Consider the following 18180-nt stretch of genomic DNA (forward strand, 5'->3'; position numbering starts at 1 on the left):
CTCCAAATACAACAATGAACAGAGATTATGGAAAAGAAGGAGCAAGACCAAAAACTGCAGAAACATCTTTCATTGAAGGTGAAACTCAAGGTCGACAAACGTGGGGAGAAGCGCAATCCCTCACAAAAGATGCATGGGATGATCTCAGTATATTATACCCAAATGCAGAAGATGATAAACTTGAAGCTTCGTTTTTCAAAGATAAGATAGAAGTCAGGATGAAAAAAAGTGGGAAAAAATTCTACCCATTAATGACCAAAGAGCAAACAACAGGAAAAGAAAGATTAAACCCACAATTGCCAAAAGAAATATTATCTGCTTTGGGAACTGATGCTGAATCTTTGATCGCTAAAGATAATTCTGAAATAAGAGAAAACCGGCAGAGACTGAGAGAAGCAGAAAAACAATTGAAACAAGCAGAAAAGAATGCTGAAGAACTCCACAAAAATGCTCAAGAAATCAGAGATTATAGAAACAAACTCGAAAAAACGCAAGCAAAAATTGATGCACTGGAAGAAGAACATGGTTCGAGTCTTGAAAATCAAACAGAATTGCAAAGACTGAAGCAAATGAAAAAGAATTTGCAAAAAGATTTTGAAAATGCAAAAAAAGAAAATTTGGATTTGCAGAAACAAGTGAAAGCGAAAGAAAAAGAACAAGCAAAGGTTGACAAAATCAAATCTGATCTTGCAAAAAAACAAAAAGAAAGAAACACTCTTGAAGAAAGGCTCAACACGACAAAAACCATTGATGAACTGAATGAAAGAGAGGCTGAACTAAAAAAACAAATTGAAAATGATAAAGTAATCCTAGAAGATGAAAACACTTCTTCCCAACTGAGAGCAGAAGTTGAGGCAAGAGTTGCAGAAAATGAAGAGGAGCTTGCCAGGCTGGGAACACAAATTGAAGAAATAGAAAGAGAAATGCCTCTTCGAGAGAAAATCAAAAACATTTTCAAGAAATATGGATTCACAGTTTTTGCTGTTTTCCTTGCTGTTGGCACAACAATTGGTGTGATTGTGAATGCCCTCTCAAAAGGACTCAAAGCTGTTGCCAAAGGAGTTGGAAATGGATTGAAAGATCTTGGAAAAAAGCTTGGTCAACTTCTTCCTGGATTGATTGGATCAATCGTGAGTTTCATCTTCAAAACTGCAGGACAAGTTGTTGGATTCCTTGGAAAAAACGCTTGGCTGTTGATTCTTGCTGTTGCAGTTTTCATGGTTGAAAAGATTCAAAAGAAAGCGAGCGGAGCGAGCGCGCGATAACGAGTTAAAAATTGAGTTTAATCCATTGGATTGGACTCAACGAAAAATCCGATAAATGGCAAATGCTCCGAGTGATGCTGCAATGATGACGCCAGATTTGAAAGTTTCGTGTTGACTTGATTCTTCTTTTTCTTGGTTTTCACTCGCTTCCTGAAGTTGTTTTGTGACTTGTTGTGAATCCAAAGACGGTGGTTTTGTATTTTTGTTTTCATTTTCTGGATTTGAAGAATGCGAAGTTGATCTGTTGTTTTTTTATTGTCCTCCATCCATATTCCTGGCTCCAACTTTTTTCAAGTCAACATTTACATCAGAGTTGACTCCGAGTTTCATGTTTCCAGTTGCTTTTTTCAGATTGTTGTTGTATTTGACTGTGCTTTGAGTGTTAAGAACAAGATTTGAAGGCATCAACCATGTTCCTGGCGAGATGGCAAGATCAAGCCTGACTTTTGCTTCATCAATCGCAAGTTGAAATCTTTGGATGCTTTTTGACAAGTCAGGCTGTCTGATTGGATCTTCCATGAGGACGAGAAATTCTCTTTGAGCTTCCTTTGCGCCTCCAAATTCACCAAGGATTGATGATCTGACGTTGACTTGTGCTCCAAGAATGCAATAAACGAATGCTTCAATTGATTGATTGAGTCTTGCCATTCCTGCTTGAGAAAGTCCATTGAGAGGTCCGTTTGTCATGAAAAATTCGAATTGTTTGTCAGCTCCTTGATCGTTTCTGATGAAATCAATTCTGTTTCCTTTTGCGTCAGTTCCGCCTTCATCGGAGAATCTTTGACTTGATGGGTTTTGAAGGGTTGCTGGAGGATAAGTCCAATGCTTTTGTGCATAGTCTCCTTCTCCTGGATAAAAGATGTTAACATATCCAAGTCCAAAATTTTGACCAAAGGTGAATCTGAAATCTGCGTTTGGCGAGATTTGAAATTCTGCACAGATTCTCTTGTATGAGGGAATGTCGTATTTGTTTTCAGTTTGACTGAATGTGGAATCACCTGGGAGAGCAGATTCACTTTGAATTCCTCCCATTTCGAAGAGAATCCTTCTTGTTGTGAAATAAATGTGGAAAAGAAGAAAGGATTTGATTTGAGGTGGGAGTGAATTGACGAGATTTCTTGAAATGCCTGATGCTGTTGTTGCGCACCAAAAGGCAAAGTTGAGTTGTTGCGGCCAATGGTCCATGTTTGGTTGATTCAGCCATTTTCTTGATTCTTTTGCTGTTTTGTGGGTGATCTTTGTTTTCGTAAAAATTTCTCGGAATTTTGTTGTGAAGCTTTCGTTGGGTTTTACAAAAATTTTGATTGGTTGGTTAAGGATTTCCCCAAAAGATTCGGGGATTTTGTCTGAAAATGGAACAGCTGGAACTGGATTTGAAGGATTTGAATTGAGAATTAGCTCGATTGGAAAGCCTCCAAATCCAAGAGCTTTCTTCATTTCAACAGACCAATCTTTGGGGTTGGGTGAAACAATTTGCCAATGTTGACCGGGAACAATAACCAAATTTATTTCAGCTGTTGCATGTGTTTTGTCGGTCATATCAACTTGTGCAACGAATTTGCTGAGGTCAGCGTTGGGAAATTTGGCTTTGAAGTTTCGCCATGCTTTTTCTTCTGCTTGTTCGGAAAGTCGTTTTGCTTCTTTTGGGTGGGAATCTATCCATTTTAACAAGTTTTCCATTTTTTATGTTTTGAAAATAAAATGGTTGTTTTGAATGTTTTGCCAAATTCAAATGATCACACGGTTTACTTTGATGAACCAATTGAAAAATTTGGGTTCATCAGGTTGATCAGTTGCTCTTTTTGTAATTCTTGGTTTAATATGAAAGAAAGAGGAGAAATCAGCATATTTGATGACAAAAACGTTAGTGCTGTCAATAGAATTTATCCTGGAAATTACACTCTTTACACAATCGGTAAAGATATAAAGAAAATACTTGAAAAAGAAAACATCAAAGTAAAACTTGATGACCAAAAAGGTCCAATTGTGATTGAAAATCCTCTTGGAAGAAAAGTTATTTTTGATCGTGACCTGACTCATCTTCTTGGTCTGATTGATATCAGTCAGGACGTTTCGCCAAAAGCCCAACGACGGCACACTCTGAAAAGTGGAGATACCATCATCAATCGTTTGGCTTCATTCAACAACCTCTTCATCAACTGCGATCTCGTTGATAAAAACGAAAATTTTTTCAATGAAAAACCTTCAAATGTTTTGGCGTGTTTTGACAGCAAAGGAAGTCCTTTCGAAAGAGTTGAATATTCATCAAAACATAGCCCGTTTCGGAAAATAGCAGGTGGGAAAAAAATAATCGATTCTTTGCGAATCACAGTGACGGAAGAAACTGGTGAGGTCATCGATTTTAATGGGCTTCCGTTGAGATTTGAATTTGAAATTATTTGAGATCTTTTAATAAAATATGAGTGAACAAAATATTATTCCAAGTGCGCCACAACTTTATCCTTCTCTCGAAGCGAACGAAGTGAGCGAGCGAAGCGACGTTGCGCAATTCAGATTGAAAAAGATTTGTGATTGTCAAAAACAACTCGAAGGCGAAATTTCTCATTACAAACGAGTGAGCAAAAAATACAAGAGAGCAAAATCAATCGCTTCGAAAATAACATCCGTTTCAGTTTTTTTGACAACCGTGTTGGCATCAAGCAGTGTTGGAACTTCATTGAGTGGAATCGGGATTGCTGTCGGAGTTCCTTTGAGTTTGACTGCATTAATTACGACACTCGTTTCATCGGCTTCAATGGCCGGGAGTCAAAATTGCGAGAATAAAGTGCGAAAACATGAAAAGACTATTTCTCTCGCTGAATCGTCGCATTTGTCAGTGAGTCGTTTGATTTCGAAAGCTTTGAAGGATGGATTCATTTCTGATGGTGAGTTTGACTCGATTTTGCGAGAGATTGAAAAATATTTTTCGATGAAAGAGCGTCTTCGAAATAAACAAAGGAATGAAGTGAAAGTGGAAAGCGAACCGACAAAGACAGTTGATGTTGATGCCTTGAAAGAGGAAATAAAAAAAAATATCAAAAAAAACTCGGATCCCTTCTCGACGTAGCGAGTTAAGAGTTGAATTTCAAAAGCGAGCGGGTGGTTTTGAGTTGTTTATTTCACGAGATAAAACAATTATGTAAATGATGTAATGGATAACACAAAACTTACTTCGTCAAAGCTTCGTTACAAGCTCAGGAAATTTCGTCAACATTTCTTTCTTTTCACAAAATTCTTGCCATCTGGAAAGCGAATAACAATCCTCTGTGTAAAAGCTTCGAGGTAATAACGTTTCTTGTTCATGGCGCTTTGCGCCGGCTCCGAAGGAGCCATGTCTTTAATGAAATATTCCTTCCACTTCAAAATCATCTTAAACAAAGAATCTGTCTGATGCATCAGACAGTTCCTGATTGGTGGATAGAATCGTACGACTGTCAAATGGACTTGAACACAATGTAAATTTGCATTTTGATGAACGCCGTAATAAGATGCAAAATTTTCATTTTTGCAAAGCGGAACAAACTGTCAATCTAAAGTCGCTTCGTGTGACAAACATTGTTCCTTTATTGGTTGAAAAAACAAAGACCTGTCAAAAAAAATTTAAAAAATATTTATTTAAAATGGGGGAATAGTTATAGAGGGAGTTAAGTATGATTTCAAAAGAGAATGAATGATTTTTACAGAATTTCTGTGAAAATACCGCTCGCGTAAGCCGAGGGAAAGTCCCTTTGATTTTTTCTCATTAATAACCGGAAGTTTAAGCCGAGGGAAAGTCCCTTTGATTTTTTCTCATTAATAACCGGAAGTTTAAGCCGAGGGAAAGTCCCTTTGATTTTTTCTCATTAACCGGCCTCCGCGTAAGCAGATGAAAAGTCCCTTTGAATTTTTTGGAATTTTTTTCATGACCTTGGGATTTTTATTTTTTTCGTGACCTTGGGATTTTTAAGACACCCCAAGGCTAGTTTTTTTTTTTTTGTCCCAGTTCTCTCTTTTATCAACTACTCCGCATCAGAGCGAACGGATACTCTGGAATTTCCATCTATAAAAAGCAGCCGCGATATAGACAATATATATTGGTCAGTAACGCTACCGAACTTTCGATCCAAAGATTTTTCTACTGCGAATGAAAAATGCTTTCTTTTAAAAATGTCGCTTCATCTTTTTCTAATAAGAAAAACTATTTGTACCCGTGACAGTCTGTCACGCCATCTTTTTTGCGCTTCGATTACCAAATCTCAAGAAAATGCTGATAAATCTGGAGCCTAGCGGGTCATTTATTTTCATTTACCCAGAGCTTTGTTTTTATATTATGATAAATAGATATACAGTGAAGCCATAGAAAGTCATTATAGGGAAATCTAAGTTATCGCCCATGGGTAAAATTGGCAATGTTTTGGTGCTATGAAATGTGGTTGCTGAAAATTTGCATTTATAGCATGCTCTTCTAAACCTATTTCGGACGTAAAAGAAACTTAGGTTTTAAATGTTTTCCCGTGAAACAGAAGAGGAAGACCTAATAAAGCAATAAATGTCATGTGAAGGTTAGTAACAGTCTGCGGATTGATACGTGAGCCGTCGAAAGTTAAGGAAAATTCCATCCCGGCGGCGAAAGCGGACTTTGAGTTCAACTGAGACAAAATCGTTTTTCGCATATTTACTCGAAAGGAAGGGGTATTTTGAAAAACTAACTACAGCTCAGTTTGTTTCTCACTAGGGACTACCTATGACCGAAATATGAACGAAATCGATTTTTTGACTTGTGCAACCACTTGGTCGATATTTGTGGAAAGCCGCTCTTAAGCATCTGACCAGATTAATCTGTATCAGCTTATACAAATATGTCCTAATAAGGCCACAAAACGATCTGGGAACACATTAGGCCTTATCACGGTTTTCGACGCCATTTTGATGAGTAGGCAAACAGGCTTGAAATAACAGTGTTTGTATGGAAATCCGATGTCAAATAATTTTCATAAAACATATCGCTTCTGAAAAATTCATGAATTGGAAACTTTTGGCATCAGGAAAAGGAGTTTAAGAAAAAATATTGGAGGGATGTAGCTGTGCCAGAAAGCATCCAGTCGTGTTTTGAACTTTCCATACATTTCCCTGTATTTTTTTCCCGCGAACTAAGTTCAAAACACGACTGGACGCTTTCTGGCACAGCTACATCCCTCCAATTTTTTTCCTAATCTCCTTTTCCTAGTGCCAAAAGTTTCCAATTCATGAATTTTTTAGAAGTGATGTTTTATGAGAATTATTTGACATCGGATTTCCATACAAACACTGTTATTTCAAGCCTGTTTGCCTACTCGTCAATATGGCGTCGAAAACCGTGATAAGACCTATTAATTATTAAACATTTTAGGGATTTTCTTAAATTTTTTTCGCTGCGTGGGTGCCCTTCAGTAAATGTATTTCCCGGAACAACACTGACCGGCAAAAATTTCCCCATCGTGACAACGAATACGCCAGTCGACGTTTCATTTTGGATTGTAATGTTAAATTCATTTTACGGCTAAAAAAAAGTGCATTAAATAACATATTTTCCCTTTCAAAAACGAAAACGAAATGTTGAAATGCCATTTTACTGGTGAAAAGTTTTGTCAGTAGTTACAACTTATTATAAATTCGAATATTCTGAATATACATATTCGAAATATTCCAAACCGATGTGCAACCGAAATATGTCCCTCAGTGGACTTCTGGAAATTGCCTGTAGAAATTGTTTTCACCGAAACTGCACTATGGCGTCGATCAAGACGCCAATCAAAAGTGACAAGGAATTACACAAACCTTCTTCCTTTTCTTATCAGCCGCAATCTTGAGAAGACTCAGGCTCTGGCTGAAATCATCGGACTTGCTATTCACTAAACACCCAGTTCCTTCCACGTCCATAATCGTCTGCAGTTGTGTCCAATTAGTACTTTCTTCAACAACATCGGCGGCAAACTTCTCATACTTCTCCGCTCTCCTTGTGTATTTGTCTCGGCTGTCGTGATGCTCGTACAAAGCAATTTTCTCCAGGAGATGTGCATTACGCAGAGCCGCTTCAATTACATCTTCCAAGTTACTTTCCTTCTTCACTCGTCCGTCTGTTGCCGAATTCGAACTAATAAAGGTGGTTTGACTGTAAGGATTTGTCCTCCACAGCCACTCCAAACCAATGTAGAGTGGGTCAGAACGTATGGTGATCCACTCTTGCTCATCTTTGTTTTCAAACGGTGTCTGTTGCTGTTCTTCCATGGAACTGTTCGTCTCTTGTCCATCTGCTTCTATTCGTTCCCCGTCTCCTGCTGTTCCCTCATGGTACTGATTAGGAATTATTTTGATCCGCTCCTGCTCGGCATCTTCGTTTTGAAATCGCGTCTGTTGATGTTCGTTCAAACTGTTCGCCGTTTTAACGTCCTCTTCTTTTCCTTCCGCTATTAAGTTCCAAACTTTACCTGCGTCTTTCTTTTCAAGAGCTCTCAAGAGCTTCTCCCTGTGTGTTAATGATCCAGTCGCTTGGTTCGCATTATCTTCCGGACCCCCTTCTCTTGCTTTTCTCCCTGTGTCAGTTGAAGTCTTCTTTAGAAATTCCCGCTTTACTTGTTCTTCTTTTCCTTTCCTCACTGCATCAAAAATGTTGGTGAAACCATTTTGTGCTGGCTGTTGCATGCCTTTCGCGGCGACAATTTGTTCTGCCTCTTTCTTATAATCAAACTCCAAAAGAAAAAGTTTGAGTCGTCACCAGATGCTTCTTTGAATGCGATAAGTTGTTTATATATAACACGGGTATTAAATAAGCATTGGTTTGTTTACCAAGAAATTCAATCGAAAGCGAAATGAATGAATACTGAAGTAATATATTATTAATAGTTTGCTTCTTGGAATCTATAATGTCATATTCTTTGATATGCATGATTACAATTGCGTTACTGCGCTATCTTAGCCCCAATCAATCAATCAATCAATCAATCAATCAATCAATCAATCAATCAATCAATCAATCTTTCATCTTAATTTACAATTAACATTAAATAGAATCATAAATGCTACAAAAGAGTGGAGTCAATGGATGAACTTTGATCCAAACGGCGATCTATACGGTTTTAGTCAAAGATGAAAGAAATGGAAGCGTTTGTGTTCGTCGTGTGAAGTCAACGGATGACGCACAGAAAAGCGCTCTCGTATTACTCGCGGCGGGTGTTGACATAGAGACCTTAAGCAACCACGACGACGAGTCGAGACGACGACGACCGGAAGTCTTCCAACGCATGCAGCAGCTTTTGCGCATGTGATAGATGTCGTCCACATGGTGTTGAGGACGTCAAAACAACCGATTTGCCGTCTTCGAGTGAACGTAAGTATTAAAATTGATTTTTCGCATCTTTGTGTCCATTTTATCATGTCTTATAATAAAATTTGCTCTAAGGAAACTTATTTTCTGCTTTTTACCGAAAGCTGGACGCAAATATATCCGTCAAGTTAGACAACTGAGAGCTGAATTGCTCGATGGCGGCGGGAAAGAATCCGTGAGTGTTTTAGTTTGCCTTCAATGCTTATGACTGTATAAATATTTTTCCAGTGGGACTATTTCAGTAAAACTAAGATTAGATTTTTACCGAAGTATTCTCTCCTGGGTGCCCAGGCGTACAAATTGGGTCAGAAGTGACCGCTTAAAACGAGCTTAAAAGAGCATGGACACTTTGCCTGGTTCTCACGATTCTTCGATTCAAACTCTTCCGTTAGAAGAAGGAATTCTTCTTCGCTAATGGTATTGTGCTCAAGACTGAGAGCAACTCTCGTATTTCTTTAAATGACGCCATTTACAACTTTCAGAGCTTCGAGGTCGGGAGCTCTCTAAAACATTTGTTATTTGTTTTTCGCGCCGTTCGGCGTCCTCAACCCAGCTTGCTTAAACATTTGTTTTTCCCACCGTGAACGGGGTCCTCGGCCCAGGTCCTATTCGGTCACGCTCGTCGTCGTCCACAGACTCGTCGAGACTGCTTAAGGTCCCTAATATTTTGGTCAACGAGCAGGAGATTGCTAATTTCGGGGAGACGATGAAAGTACTGGATGATTTCTTTGTTCCGATAGCAAATGCCCCGTTCGAAGGGCACTTCTTTAGGCAGATCGCTCAAGCTGCTGACGAGACAGTTAATCAGTTTGAAAATAGGCTTCGACAACAGGTGGGGCGCTGCGATTTGGACGTACTTTGGAATTTAGCACGAGGACGAAATCTTACATTCGTGACCTGCTGATCATTAAGTGCTACTCCAGTCACTTACGTCCCACCTTTCTGCAGCAAAAAGGCACATAACTCTGGATTGTCCTTCTGAAGGATTTGCAAGGGCACAAGTGGTAGGTAATTGTCAGATGAAGGAGATGAAAGAGAATTCGAGCCCAAAGTCACGTAAACCACGGGGTATCTAATCGAACAAAATGGAACCAAAATTCAATCGAACACCAATTGTTCGATTGGGTTCGCTAATCGAACAAAATCGAACATCTAATTTGCTGTGAGTTCGATTATCGAACCAATCGAACAATATTGAACGCAATCGAACTTAATCCGATTCGATTTTGTTCGGAATGCATCTATTGACGCCTGAAAATAACTAAAACAGGCAAGAGTTATCATAATCAACCTTTATAAATGGCATAAACTAAATCAAAATCAAACAAACAGGAGTTCGGTAATCGAACGCTCGATTGACCAAATTCATTGTGAGTTCGATTACCGAACCCAATCGAACGACTGGTGCTCGATCGATTGAGTTTGATTGCCGAACGGTCGATTAGATACCCCGGAGGCAACGCGGGCGACCCACTGAAAAAAAGGCAAGAAGCCGAAGATCTGCAATGGTTCGGTCTGGAAGAACATTTTGTGGGAGATACAAGTTGCGGGGCCACGTGATCAGGCCTGTAGAAAGTGTGGGAAAATAGGACTTTTTCAAAATAAATATTCGAAAGGATACCACAATGGAGGAAGGAAGTTTGAGAAAGGAAAGAGCGCGACTGGTAGAGGGAGCAACTGTAACCGACGCCATATGGGCAACGAGGAAAATTCCGTGGAGGGTGAGAGGTTGCCAGGTGGGGCTAGGCAGAGTCCTCATTTCGTATTCTCTGTTGGTCAAAGCAACGATCATCTGAGTTTGGATAATGATGTGGTGACTCTCAATGCCGGAGGTGTAGACTTGTCCAACGTACTGATTGACTCTGGGCCAGCAGACATAGAATTGGTTGAAAGTTAACGAAATCCAGTGGAATCTCGCCGTTCAGCAAAGGTATTATTTACCTAAGTGGTACGGGACCTTTGACGACCCTTGGAACGTTCTATGCGAATGTTGTATCGACCAGTAGTAACGCTGAAGTCAAGATGATTTTGTGGTTATTAAGGGTGACGGCCGCACTCTTTAGGAGCAACTGGGGAGGTGGTTTATTGCATGTTGGTCTCCTTCAGGCGAACAGTGTGAGTACTCTGATGATGATATTCGTTGAAAATATCAAGACTTTTTTTACCGGGATTTGTCTTCTCAATTATGAGATTATGAGCTGAAACCCCAAGTGGATGAATTCGTGACCTGTTGCATAGCCAGTACATAGAATGCCATTTGGCCTACGCGAGAAAGTGGACGAGCTGCTGCAAGCAGACATTATTGAGGAGGTACCGGAAGGTCCGTCTGGCTGGATTCTGTAAGTTTTCCCGAAGAGTGATGGTGACTTCAGAGTTTGCGTCGTACCAACGAAGCGATTGTCAGAGAGAGGCATCCGATTTTTGCCGTAGAGAAACGTTTGCACGATTTAAATGGAAGCACAGTATTCAACAAGTTTGTTTTAAAGTGGAGTTTCCACTATATTTTCCTTAGTTAGGACAGCCGGCAAATCACGAGGTTTGTGACCAATCCTGGCTCGTATCGGTACAAGCAACTAATGTTTGGCATGACGCCTACCCCAGAAAAGTACCAGTATTTAAAATTGTTAAGAATGTGCTCATAGGATGTGACGGCATGGCGAATATCGCTGATGATTTTATCATTCCTGGAAGCGATGTGAAAAAGCACGACAGGAGGATTTTTGCAGTGCTGGACAAACTAAGGCAGGTCGGGTTGACCGGCTTATGGGAGTGGTAACAAGTGTGAGTTCCGCTTATCAAAGCTAACTTTCCTCGGACACTAATTGACTAGTGATGGTATCAATGCAAACGAGGAAAAGATTGCAGCTATCCAAGATGCGAGAGCCCTAACGGATGCGAGAGAGGTCAGGTCGTTTATGGGCCTAGTGCAATACTCTACGAAGTTCATGCAGGACGTAGCGTTGGCAGTGAGAGCTATACAAGAGCTAACGAGGAAAGGTGCTAAGTTTTATGGGGAGCGAAACAGCAAACTGCTTTTGAAATGTTAAAGCAAATGCTCACGAAAGCAGACACGATGGCGTACTACAAAGTCGATAGCAGGACGTGAATTATCGCAGATGCTTCATCAGTTGGTCTGGGTGCGGTACTCGCACAAATGCAGGGCGGTATCTGTAGGGTCATCGCGTATGCGTCTAGAAGCTTAACAGATGCTGTAAAAGGGTACAGCCGAACAAATCTAGAAAAGCCAGGAGTCCCTGGCGCTAGCTAGTGTGGGCGTGCGAGTGGTTTAATACCTATGTATGTGGGCAGTACTTTGAGTTAGAAACCGACCATCAGTCCCTGGAACACATTTATTCAGCCACTTCAAAGCCATGTGCACGAATGGAAAGATGGACTTCGCGCCTTCAGTCGTACGACTTCATGGTCGTATGCAGTTCGGAAAAAGCAAATATCGCAGATACATTGTCAAGGTTGAATTCCAACAAACATCTGGACAAATTTAAAGGGGACGATTTTGACTGGGTCAGTCCGATTGTAGAGAACCTTTGCAATTATCAAGTTTTATTAGTTTTAGGCAGGGGGCCACAAGTTTATTAGTGTTTTTTCACTATTTAGTGCCACCCTCTTTAAATAAAGGATTTAGTATAATTACTTACCTACTTACTTACTTACTAGTACCAGTTGCACTTCAGCCAAAGAGATCGAGAAATCCATTACCAGGCTATCAGTCATGACGATGAAGAACTGAGCAAGGTGGAAAGTTGCGAGAGGTCTGGGAACTGGAGCCAATGCACGTCCGCTGTTTCATATCTGCATGTCAAGGATGAGCTATGCGTTTACGGAGAACTCTTACTTCGTGGTACGAGGTCTACAACGCAGGTTACCATGGGGCCACAACCTTTTTTAATGTTTCGACGGGAAATGAGATCCAAAGAAATTGAGAAGAGATATTGTCGACGTTCCAAGAGAAGAAGCGCCTGATAAGGACTGGTCGAGTAAGTTAATAGGGAAAGCAAATGCAGACGAGGGGAGGCACTGTGACCAAGTCCGGCGATAGAAGTGGTAATGCAGTACTGTTGAGGGCAGAGAAGTCGAACAAGTTGTCAAGTAATTTTTGTCCCAGCCCTTTCAATTTTTTTTCCAAAAGACAGGAAGTGAGGTTTCAAGAATCAAGTTCAAGCGTAATACAGCGTTTGTTGAGAAGTACAATGGCAATAAGGGTGCTAGTCGTGGTGCAGATGACGTTCACTGAATAAAGACGTTCATGAAGATAACGCGGGTGAGATACAAAGGCAAGAATTACAAGGAGTAGAAGCAGACAAGTAACGTGAACAAAGAGAACATGGCTGCAGAGAGCCAGAAGGTCCATCACGGCAGGAGAGTGTTCGTATGTCGACACGTCAAGTTCGGAAGCCTTTACGATTCAAGGACTTTTTTATCTGACTAACGACTATGCAAGGTCACCCTGTTAAGCATTTCGTGGAAGAAAAGCGGGAATCTTTATGCAAGATTGCATTATTCATAGCGTTGTATTCTTTATGATTCCGTAAATAATTCATGTAGCTTATAAGCTAATATAAACAGTCTGACTGAATAATTATTAAAGTGTTGCTAGTTGTGATCTGAGAGCCAGCGTGTCAAGAGACCCAGTAGAGGTAATGTTCGAAAATTGTCACCCTACGTATTAGCACACAGATGCTTTGTGCGCTTTGACAAACTGAGGACAGAACCTGTAACGTAGTTATAAATTTTATTAAGTTTTAACTGATGAGTGTTTTGTATTTCAGAGCTAAAGTTTAGGCCATGATAAATGTTTCTGGGGGTATTCTCCAACATGTGGCTTGTTTTACAGCTAAGTATGCCTGTATTAATGCGAAAAATATCTTACAACTAAATTATGAAAAGTTAAAGCCTCATTGTACACACGTCTTCAAGATCGTTTTGGTGGCAATAGAAAATTGAAAAACCGTTTCAGAAATATTGACCAAAGTTATGGCATTTTGTGCCATATTGTAGAACCAGAAGTTAAGAGTAAAAAAAATCAATATTCTAATTAATCTGGTTGTTCACTAACGCATTGCAGTCCTATGCCAAGAAATTGAGCGGCCCTGGGAACGAGGAACGTAAAAAACAGCTGCCAGGTTGCGAAAGTGATGTGTGTAAACAACGACTGAGAGTCTAAGCAAGGTTTTAAAGTGCCTTTCATCCCAGATATTGAAAATCAAACTTCAAACGAGTAGAAGAATGAATCATTCGTCCAACGAAACGGAAGTCAGCGCCAGCTGCACGTTCAACTTGGATTTCCAGATTCCCATCTCCATCCTACTCGGGTTGACATTTTTGCTGTCCGTCAGCGAGAACACAGTAGTTTCCGCGGTCATCTGTGTGGACAAGAAACTCCGTAGACCTTCAAATGGCTACCTGCTGAGTTTGGCGTTAACTGACATCTGCATCTCGCTCGGAGTGATACCATTGGAGATCACATACGTCTGGACGTACCCAAATTGGCCTCTCGGTGCTATGGGAACGCACGTTTTGAATTCGTTTTGGCTGTTTTCGGTGGCCGGTTCATTTGTGACCGTATTAGTAATAACAGTGGATCGCTACAAGGCTGTCATGTCCCTGGTGCGATACAGGGAAATCGTGTCATGGGGACGGACCATGCTCATAATTGGATTAGTGTGGCTATACAATTTGGTTGTTGTTATATTAATGAACGTGTTTGCCTTTGATCCTACATCAGGATTATCATATGACTGGAATGTCAACTATAAATTTTACTATGCATTTCTGGGTCTGCACATAGTTCTACCAATGGTGATTATCTGCACACTGTACCGCAAGATCTACAAAAAGGCAGTGGAGAATCGTCAACAGCTTCTGTCACATGGCCAGTTACATCCTGGAACCACCGCCACTTCAGACACCCTGAAAGGAACTAGAATTGAAGTCAAAATGGCCAAAACTGTTGGCTTTGTGTTCCTGTTCCTGGTCATTGTGTGGGTTCCAGTATTAATTCTGGAAATCTTTTATGCTATAGGAAGTGAGTCCTGTATCATAGAGCAGCTGGGCGTGGTAAGTGTGTGGATTACCTGTAGCAATGGAATGATCAATCCAGTGGTATACTCTTTGAGAAACAAGGACTTTCACCGTGCCATATTGCAACTTATTCACTGTAAAAGACCACGGTCTGCAACTGCACTTAGTTAAGAAGTCTTGTGCTTGATGCGTTCAGTTCTGTTGTAGCCATTAAACTATTTTCCCTACATTTGGGAGTTATCTGAGTTGCAATCTTAAAGGAGATGTCAGTAATCTGATGTCAGGGGTTGAGTGGTTAAGATACAAGACGTGAAACTATTTCTGACCAAAATGTGTAATTTTCCAATATCCCTTTGCAGACCTGGCCTCTAAACTCCAAATGCATTTTCTGACCTCAGGCAGGTTTCTAGAATCCAAACCCATTTTAGACTTTCAGACCAAAACAGTTAAAATCTATACCAGGGGTTTGAACAGACCAAAATGGCTCAAAAAACATACCCTTTGCGGCTGCACATACCTGCATCAAGCTAATAAATACAGAGGAGAAAACCCCTGGAATTTCATTGGGGTCAGGCCGGGTTGATGATCAGTACAGCTGATTTTGACTTGTTCAAAGGAGAGCTCTTTAATTAAGGCTGCACACTCAATTATTGAGGAAATATTGTATTTTATTATTCCACTATTATGTCATTTCACCAAATAAGGTCAAGAGAACGCGCAAAATATGAGACCGTAATACACTGTAGTGTCCCGGTTTGACCGGTTTACAACAGAGCGAATACGGACGGAAAAGGCAGAAAAAAGGAGCAACAATGTCCGGACTGGACGAAGAATAGTTTTTGAAACGATGCAGACTCGAAAACAAGTTTCACTTGTCATTTATCTTTTCATTTTATCTTATCAAATTAAAGACATTTAACTGGCTTTCTGTGTTGTTTACATCATTCGTACGCGCCATATACCGATGGACAGTTGATGCCGGGTGCATTTGAAAACTGTTACCAAAACAGAGAAGCCAAAATAACAAAATCTTTTTGTAGTGGAATAATAAATCTCTTATTCGATGGTTTTACATATAATACTCGCGGACATTTTGCTCATTGCTCGTATTTTTCCTCGCCCCTTCGGGGCTCGGAAAAATACTACGCAACTCGCAAAATATCCGCGCGTATTATATGTAAAACCATCGAATAAGATATATGTACCAATTGAATGATGAGGCCCTTCTTCTTTTAAAATTAAAATTGAGGTCAGTGGTCACCAGCAGTCAACTATCCCAGAAACAGGGGAGGGGGTGGGGTCGAGGGAGACTCGTTCACAAAAAACTATACAGGTACAGTCGACTACCGATAACTCGAACCTTCCAGGGTTCAATTGAAAAAGGTTTGAGTTATCGGGAGTTCGAGTTATCGAGGGTAAAATTATATAGAAAATGACCTGAAAGGAAAGGAAAATTGGTTCAAGTTAGCGGGAGGTTCGAGTTATCGGGAGTCGACTGTACGTGGCACCTAATCGGATCTATTGAACAGGTTATCCATATAATTTTGAGGCATTTTCTATTACAGGGCGAAATAATACAAATGTGTAGGGAACAGAGCAAGACAAATGTCTCTGTCTACCACTGTAGCAAGACAAATCTGGTGTCTCGCTTTGTCTCGTTCGATCGATCACGCCACAAAAATGACTTTATGGCCAGAATCAGGCTGGATTCTCGCCATGTTGGGCTGTAAATTTTCATACGGGGATCAATACATAATTGAATAACAAAATGGATAATTTTCAAGTTATAAAAATAAAACTGTTATAAAAAAAGGTTATAAAACTGGGTCTCTGCAACCACTCTAATTAAGGCACAGGGAGAAAAACTGATTTTGTAGAAGTTAGATATAGTTAGAATGTTAGTCGTTGATTGATCATGTATGGTATATATTTTTATATTTTTCTCGGCATTAATTAGCATGACTGTATTGCCAGGGGCCTTAAATCAGCCTCATCAACCCGAGTTGAAATAAATTTACTTACTTATTAATATACAACTCTAGTATTTTGGATGATTAATTATCATCAGCAGAAAAAACAACAGGGCCGGGTTGTTCGAAAGGCGATTAACGCTAATTCACGATTAGAAGTTCATTGGCGCTTTCATCGCGCTCGTTTTAAAATGGTTTTAAAGGTTAATTTCGAGCTAAAGGTAAAGAAAAGTCTAAGTAAAAACTGAGGGTCAAAAATCTTCTCCAAGAATCTTTGTTGATTAGCAATTAAATTTGAGTCAAAGTTTGCGTTAATCCAGGATTAGCTTAATCGGGCTTTGAACAACTGGGCCCAGAGCAATAACTGTTCGACATTATTGGCTATTAAGCCCAGGTGGTGGGGGGTGGAGGGGTGGAATTCTATATATAAGCTATATGCAGGGGTATGTGCTGCTGTGATTAGGCGCTGCTATGCATGGTTTTTAAGAAGTTTAGTGTTTCGTCTGGGATAGGGTATAAGCATCAGAGAGGTGTGATCTAAAATAGGGTATCACTTTGCAGGAAAGTGATTAATAATATTGCTTGAAGAATTTAGTCTAGACTAGTTTTCCCAGGAAATGGCACTTGAAAAATGTTGTGCACATAGAAGATTTTTGTTTTGGCTAAACTGTGATAGTGGTCGAGTTTCTGGAAAATAGTGAGTCTGGAATAGGGTAGGGGTTTTTAGTCCTTAGTCCAGTATAGGGTTGCAAAATGTAGTTGAACTTGGTCTAAGTTTAGGGTAAGGGTTTCAGAGTCCCAGCGGCACCCCCCCCCCCCCCCCTCCAGGGGTATGAGGTGCAATAAATATCTAGAACAAAATATTGAATAATTGTCTTTGTCTAGAATGGGGCAATTCAGCAATTCTGCAGTGGAATGACATGTTATGTTTACGGTAACTGTACTTATAGTCCAGTTAGGATCAATTGATATTCACATTCTTGCTGATTCGCTAATTGTTTCAATAAACTTTTGAATATTTATTTGGTTGTCTTTATTCATTCAACAATCAACACATGTTTCCTGAGAGGGATGCTTTCAAAAGATCGCTTTCAATTCAAAGGTGAACTTTTTCTGAGAAACTTGGGTCTTGGCGTATATCTGAGTTTTCCAGATTTTTTTAACAAGCTTTAAAGCCCATCGCCAGGTCTCTCAAGTTTGGGTTCTCAGCTTATAATAATTATAGGCGAATAAATACGGTAAATGTAAAACTCTTCTGAAGTGGATCGAAATCTATGTGACTGAATTATAAACAAACAAACTCTACTGCAGGGGGTCAACTTAAGAGTGAAACTATATCCAGTCATATAGAGTTTTGAAAGTTGAAAATGACAAGACATAAAAAATGTGGTATTCCTTCCTTGTGCAGCATGCAGACAAGTTTTCCTTCTTCAGCTTCTCGACCTGGGACAACCCATTAAGTCCCATAGTCAACATGTAAATTCTCCTCACTGAACTCCATAGGTTTCTTTATATGGTACTGGGGAGAATGGGGCCGATTGAGATTAATAAGGCCTGGTTGAGA

At 40.0% G+C, this 18180-nt stretch overlaps 2 protein-coding genes across 10 annotated transcripts in view; one reads left to right on the plus strand and one right to left on the minus strand.

The window, feature by feature from the left end:
* The window catches only part of LOC146461943 (short transient receptor potential channel 4-like), a 99743-nt gene extending 91543 nt beyond the window's left edge, over positions 1-8200 (minus strand). For all 9 annotated transcript variants that reach the window (XM_085086337.1, XM_085086343.1, XM_085086342.1 and 6 more), the window contains exon 1: positions 7062-8200. In XM_085086337.1, the coding sequence (XP_084942463.1) occupies positions 7062-7925 (864 nt within the window). In that variant the 5' untranslated portion in view covers positions 7926-8200. The remainder of the gene's footprint in view (positions 1-7061) is intronic.
* A 5524-nt stretch (positions 8201-13724) lies between these two features.
* LOC146461947 (histamine H2 receptor-like) lies at positions 13725-17717 on the plus strand. The gene has a single exon (XM_085086323.1). It carries the CDS (start codon positions 13852-13854, stop codon positions 14815-14817), a length of 966 nt encoding a protein of 321 aa, XP_084942449.1. The 5' UTR covers positions 13725-13851; the 3' UTR covers positions 14818-17717.
* Positions 17718-18180: the final 463 nt, after the last annotated feature.

The sequence above is a fragment of the Pavona decussata genome, unplaced genomic scaffold, assembly GCF_977016875.1.
Source record: "Pavona decussata unplaced genomic scaffold, jaPavDecu1.1 SCAFFOLD_193, whole genome shotgun sequence".
Classification (NCBI taxonomy): domain Eukaryota; kingdom Metazoa; phylum Cnidaria; class Anthozoa; order Scleractinia; family Agariciidae; genus Pavona; species Pavona decussata.